Consider the following 18,806-nt stretch of genomic DNA (forward strand, 5'->3'; position numbering starts at 1 on the left):
GCGTAGTCGTGTCCACGCTCCGAGATAACGTAGGGCCCGCTCCTCATCTGCTGCTACTTCTCACAGACCACCTGCGCTGCAGCTCGTGCTTGAGCATCTTTACATACAGGTACAATAAAAACTATAAGCCAGCTATAAACATATTTTAAAAAAATAAAGAAAGAGATAGAGCAGCAACAGGCTACAAATTTATAGCCAGCTCCAAAACATAATGTGCATATGATAGGTAGGACTAGATATTAATAATACAGTAAGCAACTATATCTATCTATCTTCTATTATATACTAAAAGTCCATTAAACTTCTTACAAACGCTCTAACGCTGCCATGTGTCACTCCTATAAACGTTCTTAAGCCGTCACATGGCACTATCTAATCTCACCGTTGATTTTCACTTAAATTGGTGGACCCGTCCTAACCGTACCGTTGATTTTCGCTTAATTTGTGGACCCATTATTTTACACCATTAGATTAAATTTATTATTAAAAAATAATAACTTCCTCCGACCGTATATATGATACAAACATGACTGCTGTCCCCTACGTAGGTACGTACGTATGATTGGAAACAAAAATTTGAGTACGTACATTACTGTTTAAAACGAAGCTTTCCTTCTGCTGCCCGGAGGAAAAAAATTAACGGTCCATTTTATTTTTTATAATATAAAAATAAAATATATTACTTCACAAATATAAATATGTAGTAAAATTAAGATATATAATAAAAAAATTTAAAATATCCAATCAACATTCTTTAAACCATCTTTTAATTTTGTAAAAGAAAATATACTCCCACTATCCCACAATATAAGGCGCGCACATATTTTAAGACTAACACTTTGTATAATATAAAATAAATTTTATTTGTTAAAAATATATCATTAGATTGAAATTTAAAATTACTTTCATATGGTTATAATTTTGTTACTATTAACCTTATAGTATATGAAAAATTATAAGCTAAAACTTAGTTTTGATGACCATGCCAACTTTCACCACGATTTATATTATGGGATAGAGAGAGTATCTAATTTGTGATCCTGTTGTATTTTTTAAATCTATTATATAAAAAAATCCATTATACTTTTTACAAATGTTCTACTAAATAGAGAAGTCGAAGAAATTTTCATCATTAGATCTATCAACCCATCCATAAATCCAATCCCACCCCTAACCCACCACCTCCTTGGCATCCTCTCCCCGTCATCACCTACTTAACATTCGTGCGTCCGTCCCTCCCTCTGTCTCCTATCTCCTATCATCGATTACTCTTTCCATCTTTTTGTTTCTACCCAGCAAAATTTAAGATTAAATAAAATCAAACATTATATAACTAACATATTATATTATAAGTTTAAGATTAAATAAAATCAAACATTAAATAACTAACAGCTTATAATCTATCTATCTATTATAAATTAAAAGTTTATTAAACCTTCTACAAACGCCACCAATCCGTCACGCGGTATTCCATAAACGCACCTATATCACTACATGACACACCAATGAATTAGAGAAAATCATAGATATTCTAAGAAAAATGTATTTATTTTTAGTTAAATTGACCGACCCAATATTTTAGACCATTAGATTATCATACTTTAAAAAATAAAAAAGTAATATATCCTTCCTAATCCCCAGCCGCGTAAGAGATAAAATATGTATGTTCGTAAAGTTCACATGGAAAACGTACGATAGAAAATACGTATGCACTACAAACACTCCTAAATCGTCACTCGACACTTTAATAAATTAGAGAAATCAAAGAAATTCCAAGAAAAAAAGAAAACATCCGACCTTAAATTTTTAATTAATACAGTGGATCTATTATTTTTCACCATTAGATCCATCTTTAAACAAAATCCAACAACCCATCCATAAATCCCATCCCACCCCTACCCCACCACCTCCTAGGCACCCTCACTCCATCATCACCTAAGTAACATTGGTACGTCAGTCCCTCCATCTATCTCCTATCATCTGTTATATATACTTTCATCTTTTAATTTTCTACCTAGCAAAGTTTAATATTAATTAAAATCAAACATTAGATAACTAACATATTATAATCCATGTATCTATTATATACTAAAAGTTTATTAAACTTTTTACAAACGCTACGTATCCATCACGTGGTACTCTGCAAACATTCCTACATCACAACATGACACTCTAATTAATTAGAGAAAATTATAGATATTTATTTTTACTTACGTTGATGGACCCAATATTTTAGACCATTATATTATCATACTTAAAAAAACTAAAAAAGTGATCTCTACTCCCTAATCTCCATCCACGTATGCAGAAAAAAAATGCATGCTTTCGTAAAGTTCACCGGGAAAATGTATGATAGAAAATAAGTATGTACGTAAAGTACACCACGTACATACAGTTCACGGGGGAAAAACGTTATAGCCCAAAACCCAAAACAAACTTACCTACGTATAGTATGATGGAAAAAATATACAGTACAAACAACATACGTAGTGGAAACCTGAAAATCACCATTGGATCAAAAATGAACGCATGAGATTTGTCCACATCACTACATATTTTCCCAAGTATGATTGCAAAAGAAATATGGAATTAGGATATTCCATGTAAGAGAAAGATAAAAATATATTACTTCCTTCTTTTTTTAATAATGTTTGACCATTCATTTTATTAAAAATATTAAACAAAATATATAAATATCTTATCATTATTGTATTCATGTTAGGTTGCGTATAACCTCTTACCCACTGTACATAAAATATTTATGGATGGACAGCCTCTCAAACTACATCAATCATATTAGGCTATATAGAATTTAGTGGAGCTTCATGTCCCACCCAATTCATCCTCTAATAAATCATGATAATATATATGCATTTAGAAAAAAACCTTACTTTTACTTTACCTTACTTTTACTTTCGGTGACATGTTTTCTAAAGAAAATTAGTCTACCTTCTTTTCAAATGATGAAGAAGATTATAAATAGTTGCTTATAAATATCGCTTAAATAAGATGTAATATAAAGCTAATAGGTTATAAAATTATAAAAACAATTAATGCCAATGAAAACAATAGAAAAATTGTGGCATATGTTCTCCAGTTAATATTTCACTCTTATAAGTGTCTCAAACATAGTGTACGACGCATGCCCGCGCATTCGCGCGGGCTACTTTCCTAGTTGTATGAATTGGCTATTACATTGGCTATAGATGATTTGAAGCTAGCAGTTGGTTATACTATTAAACTTGCTCTAACCCGGTGGTGTTCTTTTGTAGCTAAAAGATACGGATTTTTTCCTCGATTTCCATTAGCGTGTTTTTCAAACATTAATTTAAAATATCAAATAAATCTATTTTTTTAAATTTGTAATGATTAAAAATCAATTAATCACATGTTAATAATTTTATCATTTTGCGTACCCTAGCTTTATCTTCGTCGTAGTTAAATTCAAACGGAACAACGTGTACGTCTGCTGCCCAAACAATTAGTACGGGCTGGTTTCGCTGTAGCCTAGGGTTTAGGCACAACTCAATTAGGCCTTGTTTAGCCGGGGAAAAATTTTAGATTTGGTTGTCAAATCAGATATACGGATACACATTTGAAGTATTAAATGTAGTCTAATAACAAAATAAATTACATTAATTACATATTTCGCCAGGAAACTACGAGACAAATTTATTAAGCCTAATTAATCTGTCATTAGCAAATATTTACTGTAGCACCATATTATTAAATCATGGCACAATTAGGATTAAAAGATTTGTCTCACAATTTACACGCAATCTGTGTAATTGGTTTTTTTCCTACATTTAATACTCCACACATGTGTCCAAACATTCGATGTTAAAGCATAAAAATTTTTGTTTGGGAAATAAACATGCCTTACCAAACTCCTCCCAAGGTCAAAGTTTTTGCTTGGAGAAGCTCTGCCTTCAGCGCAAAGGTTAAATCACAGAATTTCTGATATTTCAGCCAATTGCTGTAGTTGCAACCAACCTGAGACAGATTTCCATCTTTTCTTTGGTTGTTTCTTTAGCAGACTAACCTGGAGAATTTCTGAAGCAAATCTTTCTACTGAGTACTGACATTTTCTCTGATAATGTTTCCCTGGCTCACATCATTGCTTACATTTCCTCAAATGGTTCTAATAAAATTGATCTCCATAAATCTTTGATTATCTTGTGTGGCAGCTTTGGAAGGCCAAGAATGATCTGAAATTTCAGGGCATCTTAAAGGAGCCGACCCAAGTGTGTTTTGCGGCAGAAGCTATGATAAATTCATATATACTCTTTTCTCTATAAATCATAATTTGCAGGTGGAGCCTCAGGAGGAGGTATATAAAAGAAGAATGGAGACTATTCCGGAGGGCAATAAATATTATATAGATGCAGCTTGGGAGAATCAATTCACAAAGATTGGTATTTTCTTCCACATGCCGACAACACACAAATGCTCTTTTTATTAAAGCCACAAGTGAGGTGGCTCAATCTTCTTTGCTGGCAGAATTGGCAGCATTGCAACTTGCTATGGAGATTGCCAAATTCTTCAACTTTGCAGGTACTAGTTTTTTAACTGATAATTCAGTAATAGCGGATACGATCAAGAAAATAGACTTCAGCAATGAACCAGGCCATTGAAGCCTCAGACCTTTATGGAGCCAAATTCAAAGAGACATTCCTGAAAATTTGCTTCAGGTGGCATGGAAATCTAGAACAAGTCTTCTGTCAAATCCTGTTATTAGCTGTCAAAATATTTCTCATATTGCTTACCCTACTAGACTCTCTCTTCTATCAATTGTAAAATAACTCATGTTCTATGTTTCTACTAATAATATTTCCTGGTTTTCAAATATATATATATATATATATATATATATATATATATATATGTGTGTATGTATGTATGTATGTATGTATGTATGTATGTATGTATGCCAAAATCTGGCCTATCTATACCTAATTAAAAAATACTTAAGGCTTCCGCCTTTTTTTCCTTCCGTCGCCCCCCTCCTCCCACCCGGCACCCCCATCTCTCCCCCTCCCCCAAATTCGTCCGCTCCCCCCTCCCTCCCTTGCCCCCCCTCCTCCCACCCGGCGCCCCCATCTCTCCCCCTCCCCCAAATCCGTCCGCTCCCCCCTCCCTCCCTTGCCCCTCCTCCTTCCCGCCTCTCTCCCTCCCTCTTGGCGCCCCCATCTCTCCCTCTCCCCCGCAGACCCTCTTTTCCTGGCGTTGCCCCTCCTCTCCCGCCTCCCTCCTTCCCTCCCGGCACACCCCCACATCTCTTCCTCGCTACACATGCTCCCCCTCCCCCTCGACATCTCTTCTCCCTGGTGTCCCTCCTCTCTCCTGCATTCCCTATCTCTTACGCATTTAAGAAAAACAGAACCTCCTCGTTCGGGAGCACGTTTTGAAGTACTCACTCGGTCATGTTTACCACAAGAGATCACCGTTGTTGTTTCTCTCTATCAGGACCATGTTGTTGTCGACCTCATTCCCATTGTTCTGGTTTTCTTCGTTGCCAACCGCCACCATCTATGGATGAGTCATATTGTCAAACACACTCGACCACCTTACTCACCACTGTTTGATCACTGGAGCACCGTCGTCCATCTCCCTTTCTCTTTTGTTTATTGTGTTGGTTAGGGAAGACGATAGATAATATTAGTCGGTTTCTCCTGCTTGTTCAAGGAAAACATAATCCTCTCGTTTAGGAACGAGTTTTGACACACTCACCTGGTCGTGTTCACCACTAGAGCTCATCATTGTCATTTCTCAATCTATCACGGGACTACCTCGTTGCCCCCCTACATCCCTCTTGTTCCGGTTTTTTCATTGCCAACCTCCACCATTTATGAACGAGTCACATCGTGGGATACGTACTACCACTTTCCTTACTGTCGTTTGGTCGCCGGAGCACCGACGCTCACCTTCCCTCCTCTTTTGTTTCTCGCCTTGAGCTAGGGAAAACAATGAACAACGTCTGTTGGGCATTATTCCTTCTTAGTCTACCCAACCATGCTCCTGGACCACTCACATCATATTAAGACAAATGGAGTATGAATAGAACATGAAAAATTCTATTTTATATCAATGAAAGAAGCACCCGTTCAGAATTAATGAATCAGATTTTCATACGTGGGCTAAAATAAGTTTTTTTTCAATTTCTAACTAATTTAAGTTGTTTTTTTCATTTATATTATTAGATTTAGCACTATTTGATCCACTAAAAATTATTGTAACATATAGTTTTCTCTATATTAAATTATTTATAGCTAAATTTGAAAATATGATTAAGTTATATAATTTTCCTGATATTGAATTATCATTCCCGGCAAAGTTATTTATAGTTTCATGTTGTTATTTATACGTTTATATTTCCTTCGTCATTTATGCCCAACTAAGCTTTTAGGGGTAAATAGGGGATTTTCTCCTAAGCTTGACTGGAGCCACCACCACAATGAATCTTGGAGATTGTGGTAGAGGAGGACACTAGCGGACGCGAAGATCTCATAGAGGTGGAGATCTTGGTCGAGGCTGCAGAGGTATATATCCCCTAGGAGGTTGAGCTCGCAGTGACAACAGAGGGTAAGTAATGAGAGAGAGTAGGGCAAGGGAGAGCGGGAGGATGACGACATACAGGGCCACTATTTTATTAATCTTTTCACCGACTAGATTGTCATGTAGGTGCACATAAGTGAAAACTCTCCCAGCTTGGATATTAGGGAGGATAAAGTGGATAATTATAATAGTTGAGGAGTGTTTCCTATCCCGAATTTATAGTTGAGGGGTAAATTTTAGACAAACCTGATAGTTGAGAAGTGAATAATTTTAAGTATATGTACTTTTCTCTTTCCACCACCAAGGAGATTGAATTGTCGCCATCAAACATTAATTCGATCAAGTTCTGTATGATCGGTGATGAGTTGATGGGTAACCTCTGGATCCGGATTCCAATTTTACATGCTTCTCTAAGGAAGGATTCTAATTTGGCATCTTCTCTAAGGAGATTATTCCTTGCCACTAAACTTCTCCCAAGTATTATCTATGGTTAATTTAATCGGTGCCACTACGAATTCCACAATTTAAAGATCTACCATTACTATTCACCTATTTGGAACATTACTATTCACTTATTTGGATCATACCATTACAATTCTCTCTTACATACATATATCATTTTCTACACCCTGGACACCATTGTATCCAAATGCAAGCTATTGTATTTCAAATTGCCCAAAATACCCATTCTACATCTCTTCTCTCCCACCTCACTGACATTTGGGCCCCACACATCATCCCCTACCTCTTTCTTTCTCTCGTTACCTCTCTCGTGGTCTCTCCTTTTCCATATGCCTGAGGAAACATGGCATCGTGGAGGACTAGGTGGCTAGAGGGGGAGGGGTCTCACCGCCTTGAAGATACCAACATTGGGTTGTGTGCATCTGAACAGGTTGTCATGGGGGACCTTTTCTCGTCGGAAGTGGAGGACGGGCTTGGAGTGTGCAAAGTGGAACTAGGCTGGTGGAGGGCAGCGACAGTGGGTTTAGGTTTTAGGTTCAGCGTTGGACAATGATGACGCCATGGAAGCAGAAGAGGGTGGAGGAGATGTTGTCCAAGAACCTGGTGGCGGAGCTATGCCTCTCCAGGCTCTACTCCATCGTGCCAAAGATTAGCAAAGTTTCCTTTTCCTTCTTCACTTGCAAGATTGCCTCTGATGAAAGTGATTGTGTTGCAAGTAGATGGACAGATGAAGATAAGGGCTAGGGGCATTTGGGTAGGGGGCGGGGGAAGAGGAAGATAAGGTTTACTTTTGGCAGAACTATGCCTCTTTAAGCTATATAGTATGCAAAAAGATACTAGTCCAAGAACATCCTAGCCGTATATAATGGCCAGTCTAAATTTTACAAAATACAAGTGGCACTGAGCTAGTTTGATGAACATTCGCGTTCTCGCAACGAGTACGCACGGCTTATAGCACAAACTGATGAAGATGAACAAACTAGCTAAAAACTAGACAAAAAGTAGATGCGAAATCAAAAGAGCGATTCAATTGGTTAATTGTGTTGAAGTCTATTGTTGCCTCAATTGAACCAGTCATGAATCTTATAAAGAGGTTGATCTTGTCTTCTATAAAACCCTTTCATGGATTACTCGGATAGAAATCAATTAGAATTCGAAAAACTTAACCCAAATAAGAAAACCTGAGACTGGTTAAAATTAGATTTAGAGTTGGAGTCAGTCGGTTTGACCAGCCACATGCTGCTGATTAGACCAGCCCTATGGCGACGGTCAGATCGGTCTCGTGTTGGCAATTCAGATCTTTTTTAAAATCGATCATAGTTTTCTATTTCGTGTGTAGATGTTAAATTTAGGGAGAACTTTACTCCACCAGTAGATTGGTTGGGTTGGGGTTGGGTTTGCAACTTTGCATAGCGTCGCATAAAGAAAAAAAAGATCGATCGGGATTAAAAAGGGAAAATAGAGGAAGAAATGACTCATCTGAATCTGAGAGTCGTGTCAGAGTGGAGAGGAAAGAGCAGGAGTTGACCATGAACTAGTCAACGGCAAGCACTGTGGATGCTGTGGAATATCCATGTGTTTATGCCATTTGCGTGCCTTGCCGGCGCGCAAGTCTTTGACATGCTGCAATTAATTGAGGAGGAAAGCTCCCATTAGCAATTGCAATCCCCACCGAGAAAATTGACCCAAATTGCCCAGCCAATCGATCCATCCATCCATGGAGATACTTAGCCCGTCGCCGCCGCCCAGCCCCGGCCCCGCCTCCGCCTCCGCCTCCGCCTCCGGCTCCGCCATGGATTCCTTCATCCACAGAGGTGCCGGCTGGCATTTCCCCCGCCGCGACAACGTCGACGCGCGGGTCCATGTCGCCGTCGGGAGGTCGCCGGAGAAGACGTTGGGCCTGCTGCGATGGGCCTTCCGCCGCTTCGCCTGCGCCCAAGTCGTCCTCGTGCACGTCCACCAACCTTCTCCGCTCATCCCTACCCTCTGTACGATTCTAGTGTTTCAATTCCTTCTTTCTTTCTTTCTTTCTTGGAGTATTTATTTATTTATGAGTTAATTTCTCGATTCTTCCTTCTCCGCCGCTCACGGCTCACCCATCACATCTTCTTCTTCTTCTTCTTCTTCTTCTTCTTCTTCTTCTTCAGTAGGCAAGATTCCTGCCGCTCAAGCCACCGAAGAGCTCGTGCTGTCGCATCGCAAATCCGAGAAGGACGAAATGAACAAGATCCTCCTCACCTACCTCACTTTCTGTCACAGGGCACAGGTAAGTGCTACTCACCTTCTTCTCCAACCTTTTTTTTATCTAGGAGAAACATCACAGATTCAATTTTTATGGGTGTGCGACGCTAATTAATCGGGCTTTTGCTCTGCCACAGGTTCAGGCAAGTCTTCTTGTCACGGAGAATGAACAAATCCATGATGGTATTATCACTTTGGTCAAAGATCATGGGATTACAAAGCTTGTCATGGGTTCTACACCTGATACGTATGTACTACTTCAATTTTCATCAATTGCGTGCTAACAAAACACCCTTCTTGATAGTGCCATCTCTATAAAACAATTCAAACTCTCTGTTCTACACAAGGAATTCTACTGTTAGTTCAAATATATCGCTGCTAAAATTCGTGTATCCTGTTCTTACAAACCTGCTTCAAACCAGCCGTTTTCAGTCCCCACATGCTGTCATGTTATGCATTCTTTATTAATGGTCACGGGCATATGGCTAACAGCAGGTCCTACTACCATGATTTGAAGTTTCATCTTTGGCCCCTAGCTGATGGTCCAATCAGTGGCGGCGCCAAGAGTTTTGTGAAGCCAAGGCGGGTCTAACTGAAACTATTACACTCAAAACATGTTCATTTTCCATATATCACCATTAAAATTTTCTACCATTTTTTTTTATAGAAATGTGACCCAAAATACTTGTAAATATGTTTATGGATGAAAGGATACTACGACGAGAACGTCCAAGCTTAATTCGATGATTCACTAATACGCTGAAATATAAATTTACTAGGTAAAAGCTTTTATCAATATCAATGGAACATGGAAGAAAATAACAAATACTATTCATATTCAGAGAAACGTACCCACTAATACACCTATATTGTGTCTACATGGACATGTTCAATACAAGTAAATGTCCGTGTGATTTGATAACGACAGTGAGTCTAGTACTTGTGGGGGCAGGCAGGCCATAGGCAGCTGAGGCCCAAGGCCCAATCGCCTCCTGCAGCATGGCTTGCCGTATTTAATTAATAACATGCAAATCTTTCCCAGGAATTAATCTGTTTCAGCCAAGGATTAGCGCTAGATAATATGGGTTCATCGCTGTGAAGCCTGGGCATCCGCCCCTGCTGCCCGGGAGGTGAATCCGCCTCTGGGTCCAATTACGTTGTTACTAATACCCGTTCTAACTTGCTGTTCTTGTGGTTGTCATGTGTATTCTTCATCAAAATTTCAATACTGAACAAAGCAGCTATCAGTATTGGAAAACTAGGTAGTCTAGTCCCCAAGTATCTACTTCAAGCTAGAAAAGTTCAGCCCAAGAACATAACAGAAATTGGAAATAATACTAATAACTCAAATTAATCTAATACTCTCTTTATCAACTTATGGAGCATGAAGGAAAACAAGAAACAAAAAAACTTGATCTCAGGTGCTCGATAGACTAGATATTTTTTGTGTGTATTCTACACCCTTCATTGCTCGTAACCATTCTTAGTAACAATTTCCAGCACTGGCATCTTCCAACAGCACCTCGATGGTTTTGAAACTTTGATCTCCCAACTTGATGTTAACATTGTCTGCCCCAACTTGATGTAGCACCAAAATCTTGCAACCAACATCAACTGGACAATGCACCACATGCTCCTCACCTAGGATTGCAATTTCGGATCGAAATTTTGGTAATTCCGGACCCCCCCCCACGCGGCAAGTGATTATATCGGCCGTTTTTTTTTTGTTTTTCTCAAATTTCTGTGAATTTGGTCAAAATTTAATCAAATTCAGTTAAATTATGCTAAAATTTAAAAAAAAATCGGTCCAAAAAGTGCCAAAAATCCTGATTTTCAGGAATTTCGGTAGAACCAAAATGAGCGAAATTTCGGATGAAATCAAAATTGAAAACCCTGTCCTCAACCACCTTATGTCAAGTATTCCCGTGCTCACTCACCTAGATCCATCATTATTTGTTTAACCATGCCTCATGAATCCACATAATTTCAGTAAAAAGTGAGCAAACTTGAATACAATTAAACCCATTGTCAATTACATGTCACATCAACTTGTTGATATGAGTATCATCTAACGTAATCTTACAATTTTGTTCGGAATGTATGGTTATAATGATCCCAAGAAATAGATCATCTAACTGTAATGATATGTATGCAGATGGTTCCGTAGTGTTTGTGGGATCCTATGATATGTACTAGGATATTGACATCCCATAGTGACCACTATATTCCCTTTCTTTTGTTTTATTTCGGGGTGGGTGTCCCTGAAAATTTGAACTCTCTCTACCTGTAATGCAGTTGCTTCAAGTTGAAAGCGAGCTATGGCAAAGCATCTTTTATGGCAAGGAATGCCCCATCATTTTGTGAAATCTGGTTTGTTTGGAGAGGAAGACACATTTGGACCAGAGAAGCAGCTGCAGCCATTGGCAACAATATCTCAGTTTACAATGAAGATGATGTTATGATCAGGAAAAGAATCAGGTTCAGCTCTACTAGTAACAATGCTGAATCCATACTTGATGAAGGATACATTTCATACGAGGCACAAACACCTGCTGATCGTTATGAAATCACCATTTCAGATAATGGTCAACCGAATGATTATGAATCTCTTGTTGATGCCAACCATTTCTGCAATATTATTGTACCAAATTTGCAAAATGCACAGTCTGCATTTAACTCAACATTCCAGCCTGGTTCTTCTGTAGACATGGAATCATTAGTGTTATATCCTCAGGTGCTCTCCTGCTACATTGACATGTTCATTGATAATTTTGTAATTAAAGGATGATCCTTTTTTTCAATTTAAATACTGATGGTATTATCTGTCAGGAAATCTTGGATAAAAATTTCAAGCAGGTCATTCTAGAAGCAGAGAGATCAAGGAAGGATGCTTTTGTTGAGCTTCTCAAGCGCAAAGATACAGAGTCAAGAGTAGCCGGTGTTATTGCCAGGGTATGCAAACCACTTATCCTATCTTGTATTTTAAACTGCACGGTTCCTCTGCAGTATAACATTATTGGGAAACCAAACGGAAGTTTTAGATTCTTTAACATTGATTTTGAATAATGTGGTGAAAATTACATATGCATTCCTTTGTTGATCTGGCTTGTGCTTCTTGAGCAGGCAAAAGCTTCTGAGTTCGCTCAAAAACAAGAAATGAAAATGCGGGAGGAACTTGAAGCTTTGTTGACAGCCACAAAAAAGCAGCATGAAGATCTTGCAGAAAATAAAGAAAAGGCTACAGAAGGGTTGGACTCTTCGATGAGAAAACTAGCCATCCTAGATGCACGTGCTAAAAGCATAGCTTTTCGGATGAATGAAGCTGTGGCAGAGCTGAAATTGATTCAATCTTCCATAGGAACACTCAATCAGGAAATTCCCAAAAGAGAGAAGCTAGAACTTGTACATACTGACCAGGTTGAAAGGTGTGCATATAACCACATTATGTTACCAAATTGCAGTTCAACTGTTTGTGCTGATGACTTGTACAACTTTAGAGAATTGACTTTGTCAGATATTAAAGCTGCAACATGCAAGTTCTCAGACAGCTTAAAAGTACTGCCACGAGGTCTTGGATGTGTTTATAAAGGAGAGATTATGAACAGAAGTGTAATGATTTATAAGTTGCACTCGTGTATCATTCAGAGTTCGATGCAGTTCCAGCAAGAGGTACTCTCTGTTACCCTGTTTATCATGCTGGTTGATATATTAGTGATACATAGCTCAATGAAACTGCTAAAAGTTATTTTGCAGCTCCACATATCACTTGAAACTCTATGGGGCTTGTTGAATTATGTAGGATTTGTTTTTTTTCTTCTATTTATCTAGATAGATTACTTGTTGTGTCATTTGTCATAATAAAAACCAAAAATTATCTCTTTGCACTATGACCAAGCAGGAGATGATGTGGGCCAATCATTCCAAGTATATGCTTGCTTGTCTTGTTTATCACATAACTTATCGTGCTAAGTGTTTATAAAAACCTAGGAGCATATAGCAATAGCAGTTATTTAGCAGAAGGTAGTTATTTCACATTGTTTTTGGCAGGTCCACCTCATTAGCAAGGTGAGGCACCCTCACCTGGTGACTTTGATTGGGGCATGCCCGGATGCATTGTGTCTTGTCTATGAATACGTGCCAAACGGGAGCCTTCACGACCGCCTTTGGAGCAAGTGCGGCATTCCTCAGTTGCCATGGAAAATCCGTGCACGTATTGTTGCTGAAATCTCAAGTGCTCTATTCTTCTTGCATTCCTGTAAACCTCAGATGATTGTCCACGGTGACTTGAAGCTTGAAAACATCCTTTTAGATGCCAACCTGCACTGCAAGATAGCTGATTGTGGTATTTCTCAATTATTCATGGAAGATGCCAAGGACGCAGACCCGGAATACCGGAGAAGCAAACCATTGACACCCAAATCTGACATATACTCCTTTGGGATTGTGATACTCCAGTTACTAACTGGGAAGCAGGCTGCAGGCCTTCCCAGCGAAGTAAGGCGTGCAATGTCCAGTGGAAAGCTATGGTCATTGTTAGATCCAACAGCTGGAGAGTGGCCTCTGGAGGTGGCTCGAAGGTTAGCAGAGTTGGGGCTCAAGTGCAGTGAGGCAGCAAGTCCAGAGCTGCTGACTCCAGAAACTGTGCGAGATCTGGAACAGCTCCACCTGATGAGGGATAATAGACAAGTGCCCTCCTTCTTCCTGTGCCCGATCCTCAAGGCAAGAACGAAACCTAAGAACATCGATAGGGCAGAAGCCCATAAGTAACCCAAAATATCTACTAATAATAATGCGGTAGTAATGTGTTTTTTTTTTCATTCTAATTTGTGCAGGAAGTGATGCATGATCCCCAGGTGGGGGCGGACGGGTTGACGTACGAAGGGCGCGCCATTTCCGAGTTGATGGACAATGGCCCTCCAATCACCCCCAACCACGCCCTTCGTTTTGCCATCCATGACTGGCTCTCTCAGAGATCAACTCCTTTCTGATTTTCCCCAAGGATCTGGATTTTGTATGTACACATTGTTTATTTCATAGTCAGTCTGTTTGTTAGTAGCACATGCATGATGTAACGAAATAATAATAGAGTAAATATTTCAAGTTTCATGTATCGAGCAAATGTCACTGTACATATAGAGTGAGTTAGGAGCTATGTTCAGGGCAGTCGGAGTATCTTGCTAGTTGCCCGTTTGGTCTAAGTAGCAGTTGTCATGGGGTTGACAAACTACCCCCTCCGTTTCTTTACTTATGTAAGATGCTTTGATTTTTTTATCAGTTAAAGTTCAATCAAATTTATAGAAAACATAGTTACATTTTTAACACAAAACAAATATATTCAATGTTAGATTAACAAGACATTTTGGTGTTGTAGATGATACTAATTTTTTCTATAAATGTTGATTACTGTATGTTACTGAATGAAAACATATCTGACAAGTGCATGCACAACAATCTTTCCCAAATCAGGGATATATGAAAAGAAAAACAATAGAAACCACGCCCAACATAATGAAAGTCATATTTGGAGATCATACCTGAGGTCTGGTCTGGTAGGATCCTAAGAGTACTTTAATTATGAGTTTTATTATGGCAATGTTCGTTTTTGTCTAGACTGGCCATTGCCTAAAACGTCGCAGATAAATTAAATTGTATTTTCCTAAGATGATGTCCGGGTTAAACGAAAAGGAAATGTGTGCTCGCATGAGAGCTTTTCTGATAATCTTCCACGGTCAACATGGAGATGTGGACTGAGTACGTCTTGAAAATCTTTAACTGCTCTTATGCACTGGTTGATAATTTCTTTGTGGTCTCATCTCATTGACCTTTGTGCACACTACGTCACTAAAAACGTCATTGATCATTACCTTGTGTCTTCTTGAGAAGATGAAAGAAGGTACGACGTTCAGTGACTTTCCAAGGGATCAGTGAACTGGTGGAGGGTTAGAGCAAGTTTAATAGTATAGCCAATTACGGGCTCCAAATTATCTATAGTCAATTTAATGCTGATTTATATAATAGTTACCTATAAATATATACTACACAAGTCATAGTTGGTCCCACCTGTCATTTACATTTGCATCTTGAAGTCTGTGCCGCAGCTGGCTATAAATTTGTAGCCCGCTACTCTTCTCTCTCCTGTTTTATATTCTCGAAATATGTTTATAGCTGTCTTATAGTCTGCTATTGTACTGCTCTTAAGGCAAGATAAGTTCTTGATCTCGGCCACAGTGCCAATTCAAAACAAGTGATCCACCAATGTTGTAAGACAGAGCCGATGTATAAAGCACAAAGACTCCATCAATGTTGTAAGCCAGAGCCGATGTATAAAGCACAAAGATAATATGCACACCTTATATAATGTGTGTGAATTTTTATTATAAATATTTATGTACAGGTGAATTTTCATTAAAATATTTTTTTACTATATTCTAAACTAAAATTAAACTTATTTTGTGTCCTTTGAAAGCTAGTTTATTTTCTGATAATTACCTTTGCAATATATAAATTCTAAAACAAAATATTGTATCGAAATGAAATTCCTCTGAAAAAATTTAGAGTATTTTGACTCCCCATAAGGATATTTTACAACCCCAAAACAAATCCAATAATATTAAAATTTTATTCTATTCTATTATTTATATATATATATATATATATATATATATATATTCATTCTAAAAGTCCTTGTAAATTGTTTGATTTTTTCTATTTTGAATGGGTTTTAAATACATCAACATTTGTTCAATTTTCAATTTATTTCAAGTCCATTTTTTAATTCTTTTTGAAGATTTCTATTCTATGAATCATCCATGAAATGCTTTGATATTTGCAATACGTTCTAACTTTTCTCTCATGAAATATTGAAGTAATGGTCATTGTGTTTTTAGCTAATTATCACTAAACTGGATTGTCTTATAACAAATATACATTTCTAGATTGTTCCACATCAAAGAATTTACAATGTACGTTAGCAAGTTTTAAAAAGAAAGGATATGGTCTTTAATTCCTATATGGAATCGACTTGATATATTACTAAGGTTGTTTCATTGTTAAGATTTCTAGGTGCAACCCATATGCTTATCGGTATGATGTTTAACAGACCACACCTTTATTTTCAATATGTTGTCTATAATGCTACATGAGTACATGTTATTATTAAGAAAATGATATATCACTTACATTTTTTCTCTAATTTATTAGTGACTTCATGGATCATATGTGTAATTTGGATGCTATGATCATCTTTCTCAAGAACATTTATTTATCTCCTAAAAAGATCATTTTAAAAGTATCAAGAACAATTTGTATAGGTACATAGCGCCAATATGCATGTTAAGAGAAATTAATTAGGTTGGTAGAAAGTCGTTAAATGCCTAATGTGATATAAGTAATAGATGGAGGTATGTTTCTGTTATTTTCCCATATAGATAATTTTAATTTTAATTATCAAGGAGATAAAACATAGAGAGAAAAGAATGACACACGTTGCACACGGGGCAGGGAGGGAGGGAGGTTTGGGATGTTTTTTTTCTAAATAACTAATCTAACGACCTAAAATAATGTGTCAGATGCATCATATACCACAAAGGGGAGGAGAAGGAGGGAGGGAAGGAGGACTTGGGTGTTCTTTTTAAGAAAAAATAGATTGAAAATAACGTGTCCAATTTAAGTCAAAACCAATGGTAGGAATTTTTTTCCCGAAATTTTTAAGATTTTTCTCTAATTTAAGAGGAGAGGGAGGGGCGAGCAGGAGGCCGCCGCTACTCCTCACCAGACCTCCTCCTCGCCGCTATGGAGGTCCCAAGCTCAGGGGCCAGATCAGGCCCCCACGCCTTCTTGTCCGCCTCACGGGACAGGACTAGGGTTCATGAAATACGGTTAGATTCCAAAAAAAAAAAAACCAATGTTCGGACGTTGCTCAAATGTTGTTGCTGTCTAGAAATTCGATAAGTTTCATCCTAATTTAAATTTCAATAGATAAATAATAAAAAATCCTATAAATAGTATGATATTGGTAGGACCTATTGGGATATAACTTTTTTTTAAAAAAAATATGAATTCCACGCATTTTCATAGGACATGAGAGGAGAGGGAGGGGCGAGTAGGACGGAGGAGGAAGACACGGCCGTCTCCGCCGTCACGCTGGGGAGGCACAGCCCCCAGTCCCCCATCGTGCCAGTGACCGCTGCTGCGCCGGTGAGACACGGCCCCGCTGTGCCGTTGGCCGCCGCCGCCATGTCAAGGTCTCGAGGAGCTGCTGACCCGCTGCTGCGCTGGGGAGATATGCCTAAGGCTGGCAGTGGCGTGCGTGGGCTGATGCAGCTGCTGGGCAGGCCCGCACCACTTACCCACTTAGGCCTAACCACTTAGGAGTAAGTGGGCTGATGCGGCAAGCCCACCACGTCCGGCGGCGCCACCACAACCCACATCGAGGGAGCATCAGAAAGAGGAGGGGAACGAACAAGTTCGTCGCTGTTGCGGCTTGAACCCTAGCCGCTGCCGCCATGGATTTGATGACGCCTCCACCGCCTCCTCCTCCGCCGCCTTTGCTGCCATCTCCACCTCCGCCGCCATTCCTAGTGATCTTGCAGACTTCCTCCAGCACCGCCGCTTCCAATGCGTCCTCCAAGGGACCTTCGTGGTCATCGCCGGTCATGGGCTCATGGCGGCGCACTCATCGTAGCTCATCGCACCCACTCCACCTGTTTTGTCAATTTCTGTGGGTGGTGCTAGACCAGCTTCTGCTTCAATCCTGTCGACCTCTATGCATGTGAGTTCTTGAATTTTTTTTCCCTGATGTGGATGCAGTGAAAGGGAGATGCAGATGCAGTGAATCTGAGTAGGATGAATCCAGAAAGCAAGGATGTAATTTTCAGATTCAAACCATATTTAATTTTGTAAGGATGTACGCATCACTTCACTAAAAAAAGAAGATTATTTAGCTCCTGCTTGTTTGTGATTAGTTGCTTTCGTGCATAACAATGTGCAGTTTTGATGGCTTGCCTTTACATAACATGCTTGATGGTCACCTGGGATGTAAATATGTGATATGCCTGTTTGAGAAACATCATTGAATCTTGTACATTAATCTTATATCTTTCTGACTTTGTTTTGAGTTATATGAATAGACTGTTCTATTTGCTGTTCGATTCCTGTTCAGCATTATTATGTATAAACTCGTTACTTACACACTGCTTTTTTTTCACACATGAAAACAAGTTAAAAAAATAATTTACATGTAACTGCTTCTTCTTTTTTTTTTTGACTGTGTAACTACTTTCGGCGCTCACTTTGAACACACAAGATTAGCCTTGGATAACTAAGTTTCAGCACTAAAATAATTATCTGTTTTGTTCATGAGTTTTAGAGCCCCCTAGATTTTAAGCTATGTCAATTATATAATGCAGTCGCTTGGCTGTCAAATTCCTTTTTATGACAGAAGACAGTTTGGAGATGTGCATATGACTGTGTGCTTACATTTTGCTTAGACGGGAGCACACCTTTACTGACAGACAGATGGTGATGTATTCACACCTTTACTGACAGAC

General features: G+C 38.8%; 1 protein-coding gene across 2 annotated transcripts; it reads left to right on the forward strand.

Moving 5' to 3' along the window:
• Nucleotides 1-8,678: 8,678 nt before the first annotated feature.
• LOC4347936 (U-box domain-containing protein 33) lies at nucleotides 8,679-14,560 on the forward strand. 2 transcript variants are annotated; one of them, XM_015759480.3, is made up of 9 exons: nucleotides 8,679-9,005; nucleotides 9,165-9,283; nucleotides 9,396-9,505; nucleotides 11,554-11,992; nucleotides 12,088-12,210; nucleotides 12,382-12,683; nucleotides 12,756-12,927; nucleotides 13,306-13,977; nucleotides 14,091-14,560. In XM_015759480.3, exons 1-9 carry the CDS (start codon nucleotides 8,735-8,737, stop codon nucleotides 14,244-14,246), a joined length of 2,364 nt encoding a protein of 787 aa, XP_015614966.1. In that variant the 5' UTR covers nucleotides 8,679-8,734; the 3' UTR covers nucleotides 14,247-14,560. The 2 variants fall into 2 exon arrangements, with proteins under 2 accessions (XP_015614966.1, XP_015614965.1); XM_015759479.3 differs by having other exon boundaries at nucleotides 12,382-12,927.
• Nucleotides 14,561-18,806: the final 4,246 nt, after the last annotated feature.

This window comes from Oryza sativa, chromosome 10 (genome assembly GCF_034140825.1).
Source record: "Oryza sativa Japonica Group chromosome 10, ASM3414082v1".
Taxonomy (NCBI): domain Eukaryota; kingdom Viridiplantae; phylum Streptophyta; class Magnoliopsida; order Poales; family Poaceae; genus Oryza; species Oryza sativa.

Excerpts from the sequence above, each read along its gene's own strand:
- LOC4347936 (XM_015759479.3), top strand. The coding sequence starts at position 8,735 with ATGGAGATACTTAGCCCGTCGCCGCCGCCCAGCCCCGGCCCCGCCTCC. Across the intron at positions 9,006-9,164 it reads TCCGCTCATCCCTACCCTCT|TAGGCAAGATTCCTGCCGCT; the intron begins GTACGATTCTAG and ends CTTCTTCTTCAG. Across the intron at positions 12,928-13,305 it reads CGATGCAGTTCCAGCAAGAG|GTCCACCTCATTAGCAAGGT; the intron begins GTACTCTCTGTT and ends TGTTTTTGGCAG.